The sequence below is a fragment of the Olea europaea genome, chromosome 17 (genome assembly GCF_002742605.1).
Source record: "Olea europaea var. sylvestris chromosome 17, O_europaea_v1, whole genome shotgun sequence".
NCBI classification, from domain to species: Eukaryota; Viridiplantae; Streptophyta; class Magnoliopsida; order Lamiales; family Oleaceae; genus Olea; species Olea europaea.
The window spans coordinates 4,429,912-4,453,544 of NC_036253.1; the positions used below are offsets into that span (position 1 = coordinate 4,429,912).

At 34.3% G+C, this 23,633-nt stretch overlaps 1 protein-coding gene and 1 pseudogene across 1 annotated transcript; both read left to right on the forward strand.

Annotated features, from left to right (window-relative positions):
* The first annotated feature begins 6,505 nt into the window (after positions 1–6,505).
* On the forward strand, positions 6,506–7,436 carry LOC111366102 (auxin-binding protein ABP20-like). The gene has a single exon (XM_022986757.1). It carries the CDS (start codon positions 6,521–6,523, stop codon positions 7,223–7,225), a length of 705 nt encoding a protein of 234 aa, XP_022842525.1. The 5' UTR covers positions 6,506–6,520; the 3' UTR covers positions 7,226–7,436.
* Positions 7,437–10,588: 3,152 nt separating this feature from the next.
* LOC111366103 lies at positions 10,589–21,004 on the forward strand (annotated as a pseudogene).
* Positions 21,005–23,633: the final 2,629 nt, after the last annotated feature.

Here is a 23,633-nt window from a genome sequence, read left to right on the forward strand (position 1 = left end):
AAATGTGAATAATAATAAAAGTGCCTTGCTCATAACACGCGAATGAATGTTGCTTGAATTTTGTTTAAACGAACATCAGAAATATTGGAATCAACCAAATAATTAAAATTTGAAATATTATTATTCAAAAACGACCGTGAGATTTTTAAACCCTTAACACATATTTAAAGCGTCAAGACCAAACCCTACTTCGATAGACAAATTCGAATAGAACTAGGAAATTGCAAAAATGTTGAAAATATCTTTAAACTAACTTAAAACAGAAAAACGCTAAAACAAGAATTTGACCATGAAAGTTTGACACTTAGTCACCTCAACAAAATTGTACAGAATTGAAAAAGATTTTCAAATTTCACTTGTTCACGTAAATCTAACACCCAAACTGAAAGTCACTTGTATTTTTGTAAGTTCTGATTTTTCAATTGATTTATGATTTTCTCTTTCAATTTTTCCATATCAAAGTAATAAAAACAACAAAGATAGTTGCCAAACCACGAAGAAATTACCCAAGAAAAACACAAAGCACAACTAAAAGAAACACAACAACAAAATGTAAAAATCAAGCCAAAATGTGCTAAAAAGTATACCACAGTTATAATTGTTACACCTCATATCTAAAGCTCTTAATGGAGTCTACTATCGAAGCCACATGGAGGCACTACATATAGACAACTAGCAGTCAACAAGATCAAAAATAAATAAAGGGAAAAAGCTATTATTTGGGCGAAGCACTCTCTTCATCCAAAGTTCTTTGGCCAAAGCACATCCTTTGCAGGCTAAACCTCTGCACATTCAAAGCCCTCTCTTAATGTCGAAGTATTTCCTACCTTAAAAGGGGCTTGAAAAAATATTTTTAAGAATGATTAATGTAACATTTGTATTATCGAATGTCATAAGTGTCAACATGGGGTGTAGGGGTGACTGGCTTATTGTCAATGTAATTAATATATGACAAGGAGTGATGTGGGCCTCTCATTAATGGGATGAGGCCACGTGATTTTGATCCAGCAATGACCACATCGACCTCAACTTTATAAATAACAGCTCTTGTAACAGTTGAAGGGATTGAGAACAAAATTACCTAAACTTTATATACCTAAAATTAGAACTCTTTCTTGCTCGTCTATTGGTGTTTGGATTCATTATATTATGACAGAATCATTTGCGGTTGATTTTTTTTTTTTTTGTTTAATTATTACTCTTAATCACATTATCGATCCCCGAACATTTTCTTCTTATATCATAGAGTATCTCCTACATTAATTATTGTTGTGACTCTTCAACCATATCTTTGGTTTAAACGTGTCGAAATTTGTACGCGTGGATTTAACATCTGTTGTCCACATTGCCATTGCACAAAAAAAAGGGTAAACAATAATACTTTTTTGGGAAAAATTCATATGTAAGGCGCATTGTTTACACCAATTCACAAATCAAGTACAAAGTTTAAAAATTCAAAATTTAGATTTATGTATAATTAATTAATTGAAAATTTATTAATTAAATATAATAAAGTCACAGTTACATAATTAATGGTCACAGAGTCACAATTATGGGTTACGAATTTATTTACTGATCACATATCATCAAATTAATTGGTCACGAATTTTTTTGAGGTCACAAATTAAAATTATTGCAGATTACAGATTATTTTGACGTCACAAATCAAAATGTTTATGGGTCACAAATTATTTTTTGGCCACAAATTATCAAATTTTAAAGTCGGAACAAATCGTTGAAATCAGGATTATTTTTTGGTCACAGATTATCAATTTTAGATTCACAGACCAAATTTTAAGGTCACGGAACACCGCAAACAAAAAAACACTGGTAGTCACCCTAACAACCAACTTGCACCCCCACAGCACCACCTCTATGGGTCCGCCGCACATTACACTACATCCACAGCACACCACCACTGCTAGCAAACACCAACAACCGCAATAACACTGCCACCCTCATTACACCACTAATTTTTGGTTACAGACGCCTAAATCATTTGTCATATATGCCTGCATAGTTGGTCACAGACACCTAATCATTTGTCACAGATGCTTAAATAGTTGGTTGCAAACACCTAATTGTTGGTCACAAACACCTACACATCACTATCACCACCACCACCAAACACACCAACAACACAACCACCGCCACCCTCACTACCTCACAACAACTGCTTCACTCACTGATTCATTCCCAAAATACAAGTAGAACTATTCACAAACCCGTCCATTATGGAGGCACTACTTCGAAAACACCCAAGGGATCATATTTGTGGCTGATNGCTGTCGTTCTCATACACCTGACTGGAGTCAATCTCGCCACAGCATCGACTCTACGACATCGTGACGCTGTCATTGCGCAGACGCATAAATGCACTACCACCGATCATTCTCACCACACCACACCAGATTTACCAGTTACCACAACATCAACTCCACAGCGTCGATTGGGCAAATTTGTAGTTATGTCTAGGTTTAGAGAGAGAGAGAGAGAGAGAGAGATTTAGGTTTGAAAATGGAATTGGAGATTGGTTGAGGTTGATTAAGGATAATATAGCAGATATATGATTAATTAAAGTTTGTACTTGAATTTTGAAAAGTAATCTTTAAATGCCGGCTATTGTGCAATTTCCTCTACTTTTTTCCAAACGACAAAGAACTCCAAAAAACATTTGGCATCTCACAACATTAAGTTGAAATCCAAGATCTCACTTAATTGCAAATTAATTGCCAACGCAAGAACACTCAGAGATACACGGAATTGATACAAAACAGAAAGAAGCAAGAACATTAATTTCAAATTAATAAAGTTATGAATGAGATACAAACTGAAAGTTCCTAAACATTAAAAAAGAAGAAGAAGAGAAGCCCACTATCAAAAGCAATTTTCATTGCGCAATCCAATATTCTATAACTCAAATATTATGCAATACATTTGTATATGTTTTACCAAACACGTACACAAACTCAGAGTATAAAATAAAACCTTAGTTTTCTGCAATGGCAATATTGAGGCTTGAAGATTTGTAAAAGGGATGTACAAAATTTAAATATAGATCGATGAATTTGGACAATTTTGAGAATTGAACAAGATATTGAAATGAGTTATTTGCCTAGGAGGCTAGGTCACTTAAATCTAAAATTGAAATGAGTTTAACTCTTCAAATTTGAAGAGTTAAAATTACTAAAACAGAGTCATTGAAAGCATCGTTTTTAAGTATTGACCCTCTAGAGTAGAAAGTATCTTGTACTTAGAGAGTTTTGTCAATGCTCTAATATTTAGTCTACTCTTCTTAATAGTGTCAATATTTTAAGATGAAATATCAAATCTTAATATTATATCGATCTATTAGAGTCTAAAAAGCTCCAATTAGCAATTCATTTTTGTCTAAAGCTCAAACTAGGAATTGGACTCCAAGATTGTTTTTTCAAATGAGTCGCCATCTTATGAGACATGTTAAGCACCCGTTTGATGGTGATTAAAATTATATTTTTAAAAGATCTCAATAAAAGCTGATGAACATGTGTTTGAAAGTTGAGGGTTCAATGAAATATGTAATTAAAATTAATTGTGGACGTCAACTTATATATATAGACTTGAATAACTTTTCTTAATAAGATTCATCTTTTAAGATGAAATTTCAAGTTCCAACATACTGGCTATTGGGAATTTACTTAATCACGCACAGTTACAAAATAAAATAATTTTCAATTCTCATCACAAATCTGCTTTGTATTTAGATAGAAATTGTAATAGAAGGTTATATTTTTGATAAATTCTGCAAACTCCTTTGCTTATCTTGAACCCGAATAATCATGATCTACGATCTATAGTTGTTCTATTGTTCAACCTCTAATGAAAATTTACATAGAAAACAAGATTGAAAGAACTAGAGTTTACTTTTCTTATACCAGCAAGAATAAGAATTGTATTTTCTACATATTTTTCAAACTCTAGTAACCTATTAATATAAAGTCCAAATGGACTTGACCCGTCTGTTAGATTTAACTCGATCTAATATTTAATTAATTCATTTAATTAATTTTGGTCCATGAATTATTTGATCCGATTACTTAATTCGGGTCTATTAGGAAGCAACCCAACTAATTAATTTTCCAACACCTGTAATTAATTAATTGGTAAATCTCATTCTTTTTGTTGTTCTTTTGTGTATGACCCATTATGTTGCCTATTACGATTCCTAATGACGTAAATTATTATTTTGATATAATAAAAATTGATAAATTACAATATACATTTTTAATGTATCACCAATCCATATTCATCGTCCCATATTGACATCTAGCAATGTCTAGGCAGTACGTGTGATGGTAAACATCACGTGGTATGACAAAATCAGACTTATTCGTTTATCATGAAACTATAATCTTTTCGTCAATATGATCCGATCAATTACGAGATATTGATATGTATCAATCTCAGTTATCGATTGTATTTTTCATTCCACTATTAAGTCAATATAAGTCGGAAATTTCTTTTCGATTTATGAGAATACATTGACTAAGGATTTCATTATCAACTTAATTGAATGAAATGTAAATCATAATATCTTACTATCTAAGAGTGACGAATCGTCTATTGATCGTTGACATACTCAAACGATGTCGTATTAGCGACCCTTGACAGAGCAACATCCAACATTATCAAAATATGATTGTCTTCTTATGAGGCACCACGATGATCTCAAGTTGAATGACTAATTTCACTATTGATCATTAGAGATTAACCACTGAAACTCATATAGTTATCCATATGGAATCTCCCCAACGGGTCTACAATGTTTTGTTCGATAACAAAATATCCACGTGTTTATTTAAATGTCATAACACTTTAGTTTGTGAGATCAGCTATTTATTTCATAAGTAAAAAATGCAACACATGATGGCCTATCTATAATAATGATATCCGTATCTCATTATTACATACGACCACAGATGATTTAAGATTCAGTCATACGTAATTTGTAATTTACAATTACAACTCCTTGTGATTAACAAATTATTGAGATTTGAATATACAGACTTTATTTTTTAATTTAATTGAATCTCAATTAAATAATTGATCTGATGTAAAATTACATCAATTATATATTAAAAGTGTCTATGTCCAAAATCGATTGGACTAGAGCATAACACTTGCCACATGTATAGATAGATTTTGACCTAGTATCTCAATTATATTAGGGAGAAACGATTTTAAATTACTTTGGTCCGTGAAACCCAGAAGATAGGGAAGTCACTATATCCACACATTCCTTTCAAAATGACAAATAAAATTGCAAGACTCATTTGGTTGTCAAATGTCTTCTTATGCACCAATAATATCTTTAATTCTTTCTTTCTCCAAGTGGTCTTGGACCACATAGGCCACATGCTGCGATATTTCTGAAAAAAATGTACACCAATCCTTATCATATTTCAAATTTCCATGAACTTTTCTAATTTCTTGTGCAAACTGCAATTCATGAGTCGTGATAAAGATAAGATGAAAAAAAGGTGCTCATAACTTTTTTTCTTTTTGATATAGAGAAAATTATGTCTCGTTCACTCGGAGAAAACTGCCCGGTTGCATAAATAGTTTGATTGTGGAAGAAATATTAGTCCCTATTTGGCCCCTATTTCTCTAAAAACTCATTTTTTAAACTCGTTTTCAACCACATATTTCATATAAGACTTACAATTTTTATCAGCTCTTTAATTATACATTTCATCATCTTTTATTAAAATATACTAAAAATCTAATTGACTAAATTGGATAGTTAATAGTATTTTTATCTCATTTTAAGGTAAGTCTTCTCATAACTCTTTGTTATATAGCGTCCAAGTTAAGTTCATGTTTGGTTCAACACTTCAAACAAAAAAGTTAGATTAGAAATTTAAGTGAAAATCAAGAATTAATTTTAGCTACACATTCTATTGAATCCATAACTTTTCAACTACAAATTCCTTCTATGCATGACTGGCCTAATGAACATAGAAGGATACATTAATGAATATTGCAAAATGATACATTAGTAACCAACGACAACATATGTTTACCGACTATTGCGATAAACCCTTTTCAGCAATGCGCAATTAATGAATATTATTGTTTGCATGTTTCAAAAAGCTATTTTTCTTGTAGATATCGAATTTCTTATTTTAAGTTGGAGCAATGATATAATCTCATATTAAAGCCAGCATTTTCCATTTCTTTCGTAACTGGAATTCTATTTCATTCGAAGAATATGCTTCTTAATTCATTTTTCCAAAGCAAAAGAGAATTCTTGTATTTTTCTAAGAAAAGATCATAAATCATGTGCCATACAGCCTAGAATCTGTCGTTTCTCCCTCAGCATGCATGGCATGGAAAGGGCAGTACCAAATCACTAAACAATTATCAAAAAATATCTTTGCTATAGTAGTCTATGTATGACTTTCCAATAAATTTGAAGTAGACTAGGTGAATATTTTTTTTCCACGGTTAAATTCACTTCTGGCTAGAACAGTCTATATAAATGGATAGAACCATATCAAGATTCAAAACTATACACGTCGGCAAATACTTTCCACTCTTTACGTTTCATATCAAAATGTTTATCCATTCCCTATTAATCTTCACACTTCTCTTTGCCTCTTCTCAGGCTTCAGTGGTCGATTTCTGCGTTGCAGACCTATCATTGCCCAATGGACCTGCAGGCTATTCTTGCAAGAAACCTTCCACTGTCACAGAGAACGATTTCGCATACTCAGGCCTGGTTCCCGGAAACACATCCAATATCATCAAAGCTGCTGTGACCCCGGCCTTTGATGCCCAATTTCCCGGTGTCAATGGCCTTGGCATTTCCATTGCGCGGCTGGATTTGGCCGTAGATGGTGTAGTACCGATGCACACTCACCCCGGTGCATCAGAAATCCTCGTAGTCATCGAGGGGACAATCTGTGCCGGCTTTATTTCGTCTTTTGACAACGTTATCTACCTCAAAACCCTGAACAAGGGAGATGTTATGGTATTCCCACAAGGATTATTGCACTTCCAAATCAATTCTGGCACCACCATTGCTCTAGCATATGCTAGCTTTGGCAGTGCTAACCCAGGTCTTCAAATCACAGACTTTGCTTTCTTTAAGAATAATTTGCCAACTGAATTGTTAGCCAAGACGAGTTTCCTTGATATTGCTCAAATCAAGAAACTTAAGGCTGTTCTTGGTGGCACTAACTGATAATCATCTGTCATTTGTTGGGACAAAATTGTTTTCATTTTCAGTCTTGTGTCATTCTGATTATTGTATTGTAATTTCAGTGTCATATTGTGTTGGGTTTTTCTAGTCTGTCAAAGTTTCAGCTTTGTAATTTGATTGTAGCACCAAATGTACCATCGTTGAGAATTATATGGAATAATATTACCTAGCATAAGTGGTACTAGAGAATCAATCTAGGTGTACATTTTATAGATTTAATTAAATGAGCACTTTGCCCTTAAATGAATCTATTATTTAATATTACGTAATTGTTACCTAGATTAGTGCTTAACATCAGTAACATGAATAACATTACTCAATTATATACTTGAATTTGGTTCAATTGGAATTCGAATCGACTAACTTGTTGAATATTGCATAATAAGTGATAACATCATCTTCAATATTCAAAAATTACAGGATAAATATCTATAGAAAAACCACACAATCTTTCATAAAATAATATTACATGTAAATCGAAAACTTTTTCTTTTTTTTCAAACACTCATTTTTCAAAAAAATACTATTTCGCCAATTTTCATTTTCACAAAAATGGGGGCTAAGAGATCTAATGAAATTAATTGTACATTCAAACTAGTTAAATTAAAACTTTAGATACTAGAGTAAAGGACCTACAATAATGGAGAATTTCGAGGGAACAATAGTACATTGTAATATATTCTCCGGTGGCCTAAGCTCGACCGTAATAAACTCTTTTGAAAATTTTTTTAGTCAAATCACTAAAGATTCAATATTGCACTATACAGTTTAAAGTTTAACTAAAGACTTTTAAGAACTAGATAAGAAGATCGAGAAGCTCAACAATCTATTTCTATTTAAATATCTATAGTAATTAGACATAAAACAACTTTTCACGACTCTATCTATGGGTTCGTTTAGTACACATTAATGTAAAAATAAGAATGAAAAATATAACCGTTATGAACCCCGCACAAGAGATAGAAAGTCAAATATGGTGACTTGATGTGATGGATAACGGTCATATTTTTTATTTTAATGGGCAAATAATGGGAACCAAACGGGGGCTATATCTTCATTCTTACGTCATATTTTTCTCAAGTGAAATAATTAATTAGTGATCCAATCATAAAAATATTAACTAATTAATAAACTATTTACTAAATTACAAAACATTATATCTGTAAAATTGTTGAGCTCGCAGGAAGATGGTTTTTTTTTTTTTTTTTTTTTTTTAATCAAGGAAGCTGGAATCCGTTTTAATCTTTTCCAATAAGGATAAGGGGATAATTTATCTCCCTGCAATTTGTAAAATATTTAAAAAAATGCCATCTTTCTCTAAAAATGCCTTATTTTCATCGTTTACACTTTACCCCCTTTTATATATATATTTTTAATAAAATTCCTTCTTTTCTTTTAAAAATTAAATTTTTCTATCTTTTTCATCTTCATTTAACACTTCAATATTTTTAGTTTCAAAACAACATTTTAATCTGGGGTAACATATTGTGTTATAATATGTTAATTTTTGTTAAAACACTATTTTTCACAAGTAACAAGTTCTGTTACCATATTTTTTAAAAAATGGGTAACATGCTGAGTTATTATATATTACTTTTTATTAAAAAAAATTCCACTGTATAATATTTGTGTCAAATCTAGTAAACGCAAGGAGCCTCAAGTAGCTTGCCTATTCTTCTATTCTCCGATCAATTAATAGTCTATTTGAACTCCTAATGAAAAGACTTGTTTTCGCCTTAACTCGGGTTTTACATAGGTATAATATTGTGTTACCCTTACTTTTTATCTCTAATTTTACACGAGTCATATATTGTGTTGGCTGCCATATATTATTTACGTTATTCTTATTTTTAGTTCAACCAGCATCATCTACGAAACACCACAATCATCGCCCTTGCACCACTTATCACTATCTACGAACCACCGTCTACCACTACCATCACAAAACATGGGTAACACATTAAGTTACATATGTAAAACTACTCTACCATCACCACAAAACTCGAATAACACATTTTGTTGCTCATCTAAAATCATTCCCATCACACAACCACAAAACACAAGAAATGTAACCCATTTGAAACCATCCTCACACCACAAGCAAAACTAACATGAATTACACATTATGTTATCCGCCCGAAATCATTCAATCATTCCATCATTAGCAGATTCTATTATGCAAAGTACAGAAAAAGCCAACACAAGTTGTAGTCTAAGTGCCAATTTGACATGACTTTTACATTAATGCTACTCACACAGGGCTGTTGACAGGGTTAAAAATAGGGGCTAAGGTGGATTCACCTCAGTCGTTGATTTGAACTTATGAAATTCAAATCAAGGGCTGAGGTGAATCCATTCAACCTCCTATTTTTTTACTCTGTCCACCTCCTCGTGTGTATAGCATCTCTCTGAATTTTAACATCCAAAAGTTGCTTTCGAATTCGTTTGACTAATTTCATAAATTTTTTTTTCTAATTATAAGGGTTTTTAGAGAAAACTAATTCAATGTAATTTTCTCTAAAAATATTTTTCAGAATAAAAAACTCTTTTAGAAATTAGTTTTCGAATAAATAAAAATTAAAGTAATTTTCTTCAAAAAGCTCATCTACACGAAGTAAAAACAAAAGCAAAAGTCACGACAAATGGGCTCTCACTGAGCTGGATCATACAACTAAGACGGTTATAGGCCTACTGGATTTATTACACAAACAGATACTCAAAAACCAGCCCAAGTCCATTTAAATAACAACGAAACTTTTTTACTCTTGGGGCATAGGTCAGTTGTGCAAATGACAGGAATGATGTTATCTCACGTCTTGCTAGCAGCCGTAGTGTGGGTGTTCGATTACTGAGACATGAAATTAGACTCCTTGTAAGCGCAGTGTACAAGCAGCTCTTACTCTCTAGCCTATTGGAACACATCCCGCGATTTACCTCCCCTAGAAAACTCTAGGAGCAGGACGATGTAGCCCTCAAGGTTGGGTTCAACCTCGTTTCTTTCTTTTTTTTTTTTTTTTTCCTAAATAACAACTAAACTTCTCGTCGGGTCCTTAATTAATCAGGGTTAAGGGATGGCGGTAGTTGAAATACTGGTTTAGGGTTTGAACAAAGTTCTCTTCACTTACCTCAGTTTGTCAGACGGCAACACATTTTAACCGATACCTGGAGGAAGAAAGAATTAGTTCAGCTCTTTTTCGTACATATATGCATGTATATGAATTCATATGCATTCAATTTTGAATCTTTTACTGTTTGTAATTTTAATATACATGCTTAAAATTAAGTATCTCATTGTTCATAATCTATATTAATTTGCTTGTTAATTTGCCAAATAATTTGCTTCAGACCTGCTATAGTAAGCTGGTGGAGTGTAAAAAAGACGAATGGGACTAGAATTGGCACCTGAGCAAGCATAAGTGTTACCTGATACGGAGGAGCTTAGTTTCACTGATTCAGAGTTGGAATATCATGTTAGGAATGCCCTTAAAGCTGCTTTTCAGGTTAAAATAGATTGAAGTACTTGAATTTCAGCTTTATCGAAACTGTTAATCATGCTAAGTAATCAGATTCGTTAATGGTGGAGTAATGAGAGTGGAGTTTACTGTTATAGGGTGACCATGACTTCTATAATCAGCTTGTAGCAGTGATGCACTACAAAGAACGGCTAGTCCCTGAGGAGGTGGCCCTTCTTGTGGTATGTTATAATTTGTTGATAATTTCAAGTGATACATCTCGCTTTATCTTAGCAATTTGCTTCATAATTCTTATCATTGTTATTTTGTGGCAGACATGCTTGAAAGCTCTGGATGGAGCAGTTTCTTGTATAAGCATTGTTCACCATCAGCGTCTTCTTGCTGGCGTGAGTTACTAAAATTGTATAAGATTACATGTTCGCGAGTGAGTAGAGTTTCCATTGGCAATTACTATCAATCTAAACAATTAAATTCAAATCCATAGATTGATGAGATACCAAGAACCAAGAGTTCACTGATTGCATAATTTAATTTTGTCAAATCCTTTTTTTAGGACACATGAATATAGCTGTATGTAACCTGATTCATTTTGTAATTTTCTCATGAGTGGTTTAAACTTCAGATATTTGGAATGAGCTTGTGGAATTATGGGACTGATGTGATTGATGCGTTGGTGGATTTGCTAATCTCCTTGGTATGTTAGTCATATGTCATAACTTCAATTAGTTTTGGTTACCATTTATATCGCTAGTGATTGATCATGTACCCATTGTTCTGCTCAGGCTGCATCAAGTGGTGATTATGTTGATTTATGCTTGGGTACGCTTGTAAGCAATTTCATGCCTCCATCTAGTTCCTCTTCATATTTCATTGAAATGCTAAAGCAACCACGGGGTCTTGCTAAGAAGGGCCAAGTTCTAGATCATGTGCATTCAACTTTGAAACATATTGCCAACTTAGTTCCTCTTTCCTCTTTGAGACTGGAGAAGATGGACACGGATAGAATGCCAAATATATACACGAAAGAACCTGTAAGATCAAATTTCCATATCCCTTATGTATAGTCTTGATGGTGTTAGCTGAAGTAAATTTCTAGATCTTATCGAGTTTGAACATACAATTATAAGGGAACGTGAATGAGGGTTTTGTTTTTTTCGAATCATCATTATGCTAATGATGGTAGTTGTTAGAGAACAATTTTAGCTTCTAATTTTCCCCCTACATAGGGTGGGGGAAGAATTGGATTCAATACAGGTTTCTGCATAGGGTAGATGCTTTTTTTCATTTCTTTCTGCTTGGGTTCAAGTAAGGTGCATCAATTTTATAATATGAAATGATGGTCATTATTAAGGCACACTTATGAGAGAGATGGTATTCTGTTATAGTCAATGACAAGCTTGGCTTTGGCGCATATTATTATTAATTACTACTTTTAACTGGGAGAAGTACATCATATTTCGAAGTTGCATTCGAATTGGGCATTTTAGCAATGATTGAATTTTTAATCTTTGGTTAGATACTTGTTTTGATGTTTTGCTTATTTTCTAAGGCAGTTCATTGTGATTTACGTGGAGAACATGTTAAAATTGGAGAGTGGTGCAATGCATGAACTTGTTGGGAGCACAATGCTTTTGGCAATAATGGATAGGCTAATAGATTTGGATGTAAGCTTTTAAAAATCTCACTTAAGTTAGTAATTGAATTGGAACTTTCAGTGACTGGTCTAAATTTCTTTAACTTGGTCTACTAGTAGGTGGAAATTGCGTGGGATGACATTTTGCAGGATGATTTCTGTAAAGGTATCTTTGACATGGAACTGGAAGATCTTGAGAAACCTGACTATCATATTCAGCAAGATGGAGATGAGGTGCTTTTCATGAATCTACTGTAGTTCCTATAACCTCTTAACTTGAACTGAATGCCAACACTTCTTATCGCTCTCTTCGTCATTTCTGTTGTAACTGAAATCATGCAAACTTCGGTTGTGTTCATAAATGAGCAAGATGCTTAAGGTGGCTGGAATTTATCTCCATTTAGGGCTCAGCATAGTTGTAATGATTTCTTGTTGGTTGCAATTGGCTCCGTTTCAATTTGATCAAGTACTGTCATCCAACTGCCCGAGGCTGGGGATTGTAACTTGAAAAAAATGAAACTACCTTTTGGGAACTCAAGTAACTTTAAAAAAATTAGCTTTCACCTTGTATATTTGATGAAGGGTCTTTCACGGTAATCTACGCTAGCTTTGAATAGCTGATTTGTCATCTTGCCTTAACGTTGTTCTCTACACTCTTGGTTAGTTCGATTCTTTCATCTTGCTAGTTTGGCACGATTGGCTTGTGACCTCTGGTATATGCGATTTCATTACAAAACACATGCCTTTATATAGCTGGATAGCAATGGCTCCGGCCAGGAGACAATAATGCAGTGATTTCATTACGATATATGATAGGTTGTTACAATTTACAACATAGTAAGGGTTCTGTACTCTTGATTTTATTTTGATATTAATAAATTAGAATGGAAGAAAGATTGAACATTCACTTCTATGTGCATAACTAGCGGATTGAGAGACTAGGTAACAGTAAGCTATGGGTACGCATCGCAGTTATAAATAAATGTGCCTCAACTTAGAATTTAAATTAATTTTAAGTAGGCCTCATTCATTTAAGTGATAACACTGAATTAAGTACTTCATCAATTCAGTATGGAGTGCTGAAATGAAGTGCTGAAATGAAGAACTTCAACAACTGCTGTATTTTGATTTAACACTTGAAGGAACGACTCATTTTAATCTGATTAAGATGGAATCTAGGAAGCATGGATACAAATACGAGTATAATTTACCATGGCTAAGTACTTGAAGTTGGCTCAATATTGTTGGTGAAAGTTTATTTGAGATCGGTTTGTTAGTTAACTTTCGAATTTGAATGTACTTCAGAGTCTGTCAACATGTTGGCCTCATTTCAACTTGAACTCAATTTTAAAGCCTGCTAAGCAATTAGACAAAGCTTAAATAGCCTGTTTCTTGTATATAATGACATTATTTTAACATAATATCAATTTAAGAAACCCATAGGATTCCTAGGTCTTTCCAAATTTTATTTTGTAGACTTGAGCGAGGTGGATGACAAACAGTGCTATGCTGACATGTAATAGAGTATGTTTGAAAGTGTTCATAAACATTTTTGGTTAAACAACTTTTTATCTACACATTTCTTAAAACCCACTAGTACTATCCAAGGTTCTGCCACTCATTTCTCTCGGTTAATAAACACTCCCCAAACATATTCTTTGTAGCTTGAAGAAATCGACTTACAGATTGCTGAAATTTCAGTAGTAAGACAATCTTTAAGTTTTGCCAGGACATGAAACTAAGTTACATAGTGGTTCTTTGATTTTCATTTGATTATGCCACTGTTGATATCTTCTAGATGCTCTTTTGTTATATTTTCTATCATCCTTCACATTCTAATAGAAAAATCTGTGTTTTCAGCTCACTAGGGAGTCTTTCATACAGAGATTTCTTGGTGGAAACTTAATTGCTGAAAAGTTGGATAGCTTGATGGTGCTAATGTTTGAACACCTTTTATCCTGTTGTGAGAGTGGCTGTCTGATTCAAGTAATATTCTCATCCATGGTTTCTTTAATTTGTTCCTTTGATATCCTGACTTTCTTAATGAAGGACCAATGACGCTTCAGGTGTTTGAAACCCTCTAGTCCTTTCAGAAAACTTTTTTGACTGCATATAAATCAAAATTTGCCCAGGTATTTACTCCCTAAATGGCATGTTGTTAGCATCATGTAAAAATATGAATGTGCTCTTATGCATTTCATTTTTTCTTCTATTCATTATGTTATTTATAGACACTAATAATTATCTTTTTGCGTCGTTTCATCATTTAATAACTAAAACTTGTTCTCATCTTTTGTAGTTTGTGATGTTCTATAGTTGCTCGCTAGATCCTGAAAATTGTGGAAAGATTTTTGCAAGCACGCTGTTGGAAATTTTTGTGAATCACATCTATCTTGAAAGGAGGTAAAAATCAAGTTTCCTTCTTAATTAACATGTAGTATATACGTTTTTTTTTTAAAATTATTTTTTTTGCATTTTTTTCATATTGTGACATTGTGCATGAACTACAAGGTTGTTTTCATTCTGTTAAACTAAATGGCCAGAATCATTTTATGCATTATATTATAAATGCTGCATCAATTTCATGCGGAGCTTAGTTAGTTGCTTTTTTACTATATTTGGCTAATTGTGTAAAATGCCAAGCTCATTTTCTTTATCACGTTCACGTGTAACTGTAAAATTTAAGGTAGTAATTTTTTATTTGAATCGATAATGATTCTGCATTTAACCTCTCAAACGAGATAAGAACGTCTTCTGATGATAAATCTTCTGGTGATAATTGAAGCTGTGAAAAGGCGTAGAGCCTCATTCAATCAATTTATTACTCCTGATATAACGCAGTAAATGAAGCATGGTTCATGTATGTGATTGTAATACATTATAGTGGTACCTTGCTGGGAAACTTGAATGTTTGCTCTTAAATATGGTGAAAATGTGTTGAGTTTTTTTGGTATTTCCATTTCTTCAATGAAATTATAGGGGTTGTATTTTAGATGATTCAATAATTATTATGTGTCTGAAGAAGGAGACTTGTATCTTCAGCGACTGAACAAGTTCCAGAAAATGTTGTTTGAATAGTAAAACCTTCTTACTTATAATGTTAATATGGAATATGTCCTTGATGTTTTTCCTGCATATTTGTATGAGGATGAAACACATCCCATATTACTCACTGTTTTCAGTTCATACACGTAATTCTATCTGTCAATTGTTTCCCCCTTACTTGCATCTGTAGACAAATAATGGTTTCACATACTTCTGTGGCTAAAATGAATGACAAGTTTGTTTATTGTTTTTTATTGGATCTAGTTATCTACCTTCATTTTAAAGATTGACACTCTTTGATACCTCATGTCATGAGTTGGTCTAGTCATTTTTTGGGTTCATTTGCAAGTTACTGAGTTTTATTGGTTTGTTGCAGAATGAGTGCTGTTTCTTATCTTGCTAGTTATTTGGCTTGTGCAAAGTTTGTGTCTGCTTCATTGGTTGCTGCTTCACCCGAGAGGTTGCAAAAAATTTCCTCTTATTAAAATATCTGATTTAGTTCCATTTTTCTTTGTGAGGTTTCAGTGTCGCAAATTGGTGTTATGGTTACTGCAAGAAACAGGATGGTGGTGTTAATCCGAGAGCTCATAAAGTCTTTTATGTGGGGTGCCAGGTATTGGATGTCTGCATACGTTATGGAGTTGAATTTTTAAATTAAATTCCATTATATGTGGTGTCTTTTAAGGGGTCTATGCTGTGGGCAGTCTGATTTCTTTTATTCTCGAGTACTTCTTGCTTGAACTGAACGATCATTTCATCTGTAATGTTGTGTCTCAATTAAAAGACTCTCTTGGTTGTGGAATGAAGCTGCAAAGTTAGAATCTCAGTCATTCTAGTTGTAACCTGCACTATCTTTGGTTGGCTAACGTTTCATTTTTATATTGGTTAGTACATCCCATCTATTTTCTTTCTTATTTTGGTGAGGAATGGATGTGTATTTTATCTGAGTATACTTCTGGACCTATTGCAGCGCCACCAGGAGTAGGCCAATCATAGAAACTGCTCTAATCCATAGATCAATCTTATTTAGGTACTAAGCTAGAATTTTTAGATTATATTTTTAATCGGTTGGCATGCCTTTGACCATCCAACTATTGGTTGGTTGAGTTTTTTTCATTTTCTTGTATGGATGATCATTGTGAAAACTGAGCTCATTGATCAAGATTTCTTTGTGAAGTAAGTTCACTAGGGTTGGGAGTAAGCATTTTGGGTGAGTATTTATTCAATTGAGCTTTTCATCCTATTAAACTCCTCAAATCGAGTCATCTTGCCAACAATTAGTCATTTTGGCCTCTGGTATTCCACTTGAAACTTATTCCTGGTCGTACCTGCTGAAGTTTGCAACTGTATGTAGATGTTAGCCAACAGTCGAAATATTTCAGATTCCAGCATGCCAGAATCTGAATCGAAGATTAGTGCCAATGTAGGCCACAATATTTAGGCTGAAGTAAAAAAGTTTAGAGAACTTGAACACATGGTTGCCACAAGAAGCCAATTGAACGCTGCAGAGAGATTAGCCTAAATAATAATAATAATAATAATGAATTCTACAGTTTGAAGGAAGATATCTGGAGATAGAAGACATGATAAGCGATCCTAAAAATGAAGGACAACTGAGGTGGAAAACTTATGTTAACTGTTTTATTTTATGCATGGTTGATTAGAAATGAGAGTCAAAATTTACATGAAGTGTCAATATTTTTACATTTGTCAGTGATGGAACACAAGGATTGCTTGGAAGAATCCAGGAAATAAGTTAGTGGTTCTCCAGACTATTCAACTTTAACATACATTTTAGCGTAGTACCCTCTTTATTAGCCGTCATTAGAGTTGAAATGGGAAAAACCTGCCTATCCATAGACGTAGCCGGCGTTACCAGGAGAAATTAAGGCAGAAATTAACTTTGCCTTGATTCTTCGGAACAGGTCAGAAATTGATTCCCATCTTTCAAATTTTGTTTCAACATTTTTTTTTTTTTTTTAATTTCTTCTAAATATTTCAGTGGACTGGCAGCTACGACCAGTCCGGACTGACCCACTTATGAATGTGGGCCCACCTGTAAACTGGCCTAACCTGGGTCTGATCTTTTCAGTGCAGGCCTGGCGAGTTCGGGTTGGCCCATCCTGTTTCACACCACACCCTAATGTGTTGTTTGGAGGGAGCTTCATAAATGCAATCCGTATAACTATTGCAAATTTTTTGCACTGCTTTGAAGCTCCATATCATAACCAGTGTTCTTTTTTTTCGTGTTTAATTTTTGTGTGTGTGGGGAGGAGGGGGGTGGATTGTTTACGTGTGGCGGGACAAGCAGTATCTGAATCAGATTGGTGTTTGAAAGTGCAACGAGTAAATGCCTTCATTATTGCGTTAAGTTAACGATGAAAGTAGCATAAGCAATCAATATGTATTGAAGGTTGACGATGCTCCAGGAATTTGCTGCTAGGTTGATGGACATCCATTACCTCATTCTATACCAAAGAGCAGCTCACACGATTTTGTACTCTAATATTGGACGGCTAGGTATGTCTTTTTTTTTGCTATCCTTACATGCCATTGTTTAAAAAATATAACTTTCCAGGCTGCATTCAATTTGTTCTTTGATGGGGCTAAAAGATTGCTTTTAGACTGCTTTTCATTTCCTGGTTATTTTCTAGGAAATAAATTGACTGAGTTCATGTTGCCTCATACAGTTCTCATCACAAAATTTACTTGGAGAACAAATTTCCATGTAGTACCAGTTTCTTTCAAATTATTTAGTGGTTACCATGGATGGGGGTTGAAGTCAGATGCATGAAGTGACGTTAATACCTTTCAACTGTCGCCATCATTTTGATCTACTCTTCACTGATGTACAAGAGAGATCATTGGCAGAGTTCATTCGATAAAGCTTGGTAGATTTCTCCTCCTTTGATTCATTTTGGTTTCTAGATAGTGTCTAAAGACGTGCATTTGACTGCAAAAATACATGCATCTAAAGACACGCATTAGAATTTATTCTTCTTGAAAGCAAGCAGGAAATTGCTGCCACTTGAATTTGAATATCAAAATTGACTCCGTTGGTGGAACACCGCTTTTAACTATCTTGAAATTCTCCTAAAAATTTTTTGATTGCAAAATAATTTAGAAATTTTTATAAAAAATTTAGTTTAAGTATATATTTGGCACTGTTGAGCTCGTTTCTATGAGGATAGTGAGCGTTGTATGATGTGTGTACAAAATCGCCTTGAGTACCAATATACTAAATGGTGCTATAAGGTTTATTGTGCAACTTGCAGGATTTCCCAGCCTTGCATGCTGGTCTATGTAAATAGGAAAATTGAGAAGTATGGTAACCAAGTAGACAACCACTTCTCGTAGTTCACATCAATTTGTGATTGTGGACTAAGAACATGAGCAGTCTTGTACGACCTTGAAAAGGTTGTGGAATCCAGTGTTTCCACTCTGCAAACTGAACTGCTTATAGTGCTGATGGTTTAAAGGCATATTTTCATTATTAGATCTTGGGAAGAGAGTGTATCCCGTTAATGTTGAGAGTAGGACCACTCTCTGTACCGTGATTTTCTTGTCTTGGGCCCTAGGCCTTAGTCTATGACCAATTCCATTGGACAAAGGCCTAAACAGCATTCAGTTGAGTAATCTTGGCAGTGGAAAGCTCAGTCAACTGCTGCCTATTAGTTGCAGTCGTATTGCATTGCAAGCATGTGGCTTCAGGAGTTGCCTGGTTGGCATGAAATTATTTTATCACGCATATATTATGACTTGACAATGCTATGTCTCAGTTCAATTTTTTTTCTTCAGCAAATTCCTTGAATCTGCTATGGACGAAAGAGTGGTTGGGAAAGGGTTTGGGTCAAAGGTTAGATGCCAATAACACCCCCTACCCTGCCTCAGCAATATAATAATGAAGCTTTAGTTTTTCACAGAGAAACCTTAAAGGAAAAAACAATGAAATAAGTTTTGAAGATGGTTGTTTTAACATATCCTATTGTTCTCAGAGGAGCAAAAACCTGGAGTATATATTGATTATAAAACTACATGTTCCATCTAAATGCTGATGACAGGATATCCTTTAGCGACATATAGAAGGATATGGCTCCCCCAGTCTGCTCAAAAGATAAACTGATACCCTGAAACTGTTCAAATAAAAAGTGTTCTTTACTGCTAAATCAACACTTGACTAATAATATAACCCCTGAATTAACAGAAGAAATCAACTTCATCACATCAATTAGAAGATTTAATATTGAATTGAAGGCTCTAAAGGCCACAAAGAGGAAACGCTTCTAAAGGCCTGAGGTTATCACAATGAGTAGGTTCCATATATAATTCTGTTGGTAGCTTCATCTTGCAATTTTTCTACAGTTTTGAAGCTCTGTTAATGATATTTTATTTCTGGCAGGCCATTATGTATGTGGCTTTGCTTTCGCATGAAATCAATGCTTTCTATACCTCGCCTCAAGTCACAACTGCTTCTTATGCGTATTGAGGACATTCTTGAACATCCTTTGAACCCACTACAGGTGAAATATTGTATTAAACATTATCAAGTTTAGCCCACTTTTGTCTTGGCTATGTGTATCTTTTTAATTTGGATTATATATTCATATGTTATTTTTATTTTGGTGTTTGCTCGCCTTTTCATTTTCTTCATATTTCATCTATGTACCATATTAGGTGATTATTTTAGTTTCTTGTTAATTCTAATTTTCTAAATGTAATACAGGTATGCCTGCCATCAATAGTTGAAGAATTTCTCCGCCTTGCCAAAGCAAATCGGGTATTCGCTGTGCCTGAAACCTTCGTTGATTATGGTCTGTTGGAATCAGAACGTTCGAGTGCATTTGGTGGGGTGGAAAGAGTCGATTTATTTTTCCCATTTGATCCATGTTTACTAAGGAAATCTGACAGGTTTGTCTTTGCTTTTTTGGGTTAGCTCTCCACCCTGAATTACCATGTTTCTCAAGAATAAATATGATTTAACGATGAACTCAAAGCTCAATTTACGAAACAAAAGACAACACTGATCCATTAGATTTACTAGATGTTGAACTGATGCATGCATTTTTTTCTTCACTAATATGAAGATTCATCCGGCCAAATGGTAAAATTTTGTGTACTGGTCAATGGTAAGAAAGCACCTAGAACGAAGGAAGAAGGCACGAGTGATGAAGACATTGCTGATGCTGGTGAGAACGCGATGGATATAGTAGATGGTGGGAGTGCTAGGAGTATTGATGACGAATATCTTGATCTTGATTAATTTGACGCTTCTTGGAACAAAATGTCTATCACACCTAGAGATTCAAGCAGTAAATTTGGTGGAATTCAGGGATTTATGCAGATGCCCTCAAGAATCAGACCCTCGACTAGTCCTGAGTCATTGTGATTTGCAGGTGCTTTTTCCATCGACTCAAAAGTAGAGGAAGTTTGTAACGTTCACAATGGCGGCCTAAAATATAAAATCTGATTTGAAAGATGCTGTGTTTCGAAAGAAGGTTTCTTTGGTGAAATGTATATTGTAAGCTCAAATGTGAACTCGTGATTCTTTTTTGCTATAAGCAAGTGATTGAATTTCCTTGGAAGTTTTGATGTTTGTTTTTAACTTCTCCAGTTGGTCACCTTTTTGTATATTTGTTATTTGTAACTTTTCAACTTAAAAAATAATGGAGAGCTTTTGTGAAAATTACAACAGTGGGAAAAACTAAAAGGAAATTTGTTGCTTGCATTTTCTCTTCTTTAATTAAAATTCGCAAATTTTTCAAAATTTCTGTTTTATTCCAAAAAATAAAAAAATAAAAATAAAAATAAAAATAAAAATAAAAGTAAAAATAAAAAATCTGAAAAATGTTTTAGTGCGTGTTTGGAATAAGAAAAAGGGGAAAAGCAAGCTAATAATCAAAATATTTAAAGAGTTAAAAAGTATAGAATCCAACATTTTGAGTTGGGATGTCAAATGGGCCAAGGAACTCGTCGGCTCTTCAAAATCGGACTCGTGGATGGCTCGGGCTTGTCAAATTACAAGCTCGAGCACAGCGCAGCGCCCCGCGAGCCGCTCTTCCTCGAGCTCGTGGGACATGAGCCATGAGCCTGGCTCTTGGCTCGTGTGCTACAATGGTCGAAATTCGGCCACAATTTTTTTTTTCCTCAAAACCTATCAATGTCGGCCACAATTATTTTTCCTCAAAAACATTTTCCTATAAATTCCCCCATAAGGCTCACCCATTTCATTTTCAAATTATTGGTTCTTCTTCTTCTTCAGTTCTTCTACTTCACACAATTACAATTTCCTTACTGTTCCAATTTATTGTATGCCATATAGATTTAGATCTGGATCTATGTAGCATACGATAAATTGGAAACTAAAATTGGATTTGATAGAAATTTGATCTATTAGATAGGTATATATCTAGTACATTTTTCAGTTTCTAATTTATCGTATGTCACAGTCCACATAAATTGACAACAAACATTTTGAAAGCATTATTAATGTGCGTAAAAGATTGGTAGAATGCTCATTTACGATTACAAGATAAATTTTGATTTGTCAAAATTACATCATGTTAGGTAAGTCATAAGTGATATTTTAATGTAAGTTTAATCATATTAATTAGAATTTGTTATTTTATAACACCGTTTTTAATCTTCTTTAAAAAATTGTACACGTTACAACTTACAAGTCATTCGTTTACAATTTTTAACTTCGTCTACACAAAATTGAAGTAGTCGATCCCAAGTTCGAATAAAGGAGGAGGGTTTTGTATAATTGAATTTTGTTTTTATCTATTTAAATTTTAAAAAAATGGAAATCGATGAACTCGCGAGCCGAAACTCGGCTCGGCCCAAGCTCGCCCCTCTAGTAACCAGCTTAGCTTTGCCTGGCTCGTTATTAACATGCCACGAGCTCGGCTCGTGCTCCTGTTCCTGCTTGTCACGAGTCTAACTTGTGTGTTTAAGGGTCAAGCGACCTGCCACTGCCAATTTTTAGTGCATAGCTTCTTCTAAATATCGTCTTCTCTCAACTTTAAAACACAATTTTAAATTACAAAAAGCAAAACTACTTTAAAATGAGAATAATTTTCATTCTCTCTTACCACTTTGGTCTTTCTTAAAAAAATTCGTTTGACTGGACTCAAATTTGTCAAATTAACTTAGGTGGACCAAACAAGGCACAACAATTACTAGAATCCTAAATCCCATGAAAAATATCAAAATTGGAGGTATGTATGTCATAGTTGTCATTGTCAAATCATGTGTGCCATTTTTGTTAGTTTTCGCCATAAACTATTCTATATGCGGAATATGTGGGCCCACTGCAATAACGAAACCTCAGGTTCGGAAACCTGGTTAGGCTAGGATCCGAGCTTTTGTTTCGTTATAAATCAGTTGTTGGAATTAGGGAAATTCTATCCTCGGTCAAAACGAAGATCTGCAGACGGGCGGCGGCCTTCGCATAGGTAAAACCGATTTGGTTATACTCGTATTTTAGATCCCGGTTGTTAGCCAATATTTTACAAAAGGAAAATGACAAATGACCACATTGTTTGACACAAAGGTTGACACAGTAATCACAATCGAGGTGTGGATCCCGCGGGAATAAAATAATATCGAGCTCCCATGTGTGAGAGATGTGTCAACTTATGTGGTCGTGTAACACGGTCCTTTACAAAATGCATTCTTTTCGTCACATCCAAATAGGGCCTAGGCAATATTTTATGATTTCATTTGATTTTAAATTGTTGTAAATGTCAAATATACCCTTTCTTTGTCCTTATCACATGGAATCACTCATCCCACGTGAATTCATACAAATTTATAGTGCCTTTGTCCTTATCACATGGAATCACTCATCCCACGTGAATTCATACAAATTTATAGTGCAATGGCAGAAACCATTTGTTGGGTTTTTTTTTTTTTTTTGGGCACACAATTCTTCAAAAATAGTCAACAACTTTATGCCCCATATAATTGGTACAAGAAACACCCAATCCGTCGCAGAGCAGGAAGGTCCTTGGGCACGCTGCGAAGTGGAAGAGTTTGTTAGCAACGACGAAAACAGGGGATTAGTGGAGGAGAAAAGGAGAAGGCAATATTTGTACCTGATTTTCGGCCAGATCCATTTTGGTCACTGTCGCTGCGTCGGTTGGACGTCGCCGTGCAGGGGGGTGATTGAGGGAAACCGACGACAGTTGCTACGGGACGTTGGTGATGTGTGGAAACGTGGAAGTTTCTCAAGCAATGG

What these genes read in the sequence shown, in the direction of transcription:
- LOC111366102 (XM_022986757.1), top strand. Translation starts at nt 6,521, where the DNA reads ATGGATAGAACCATATCAAGATTCAAAACTATACACGTCGGCAAATAC.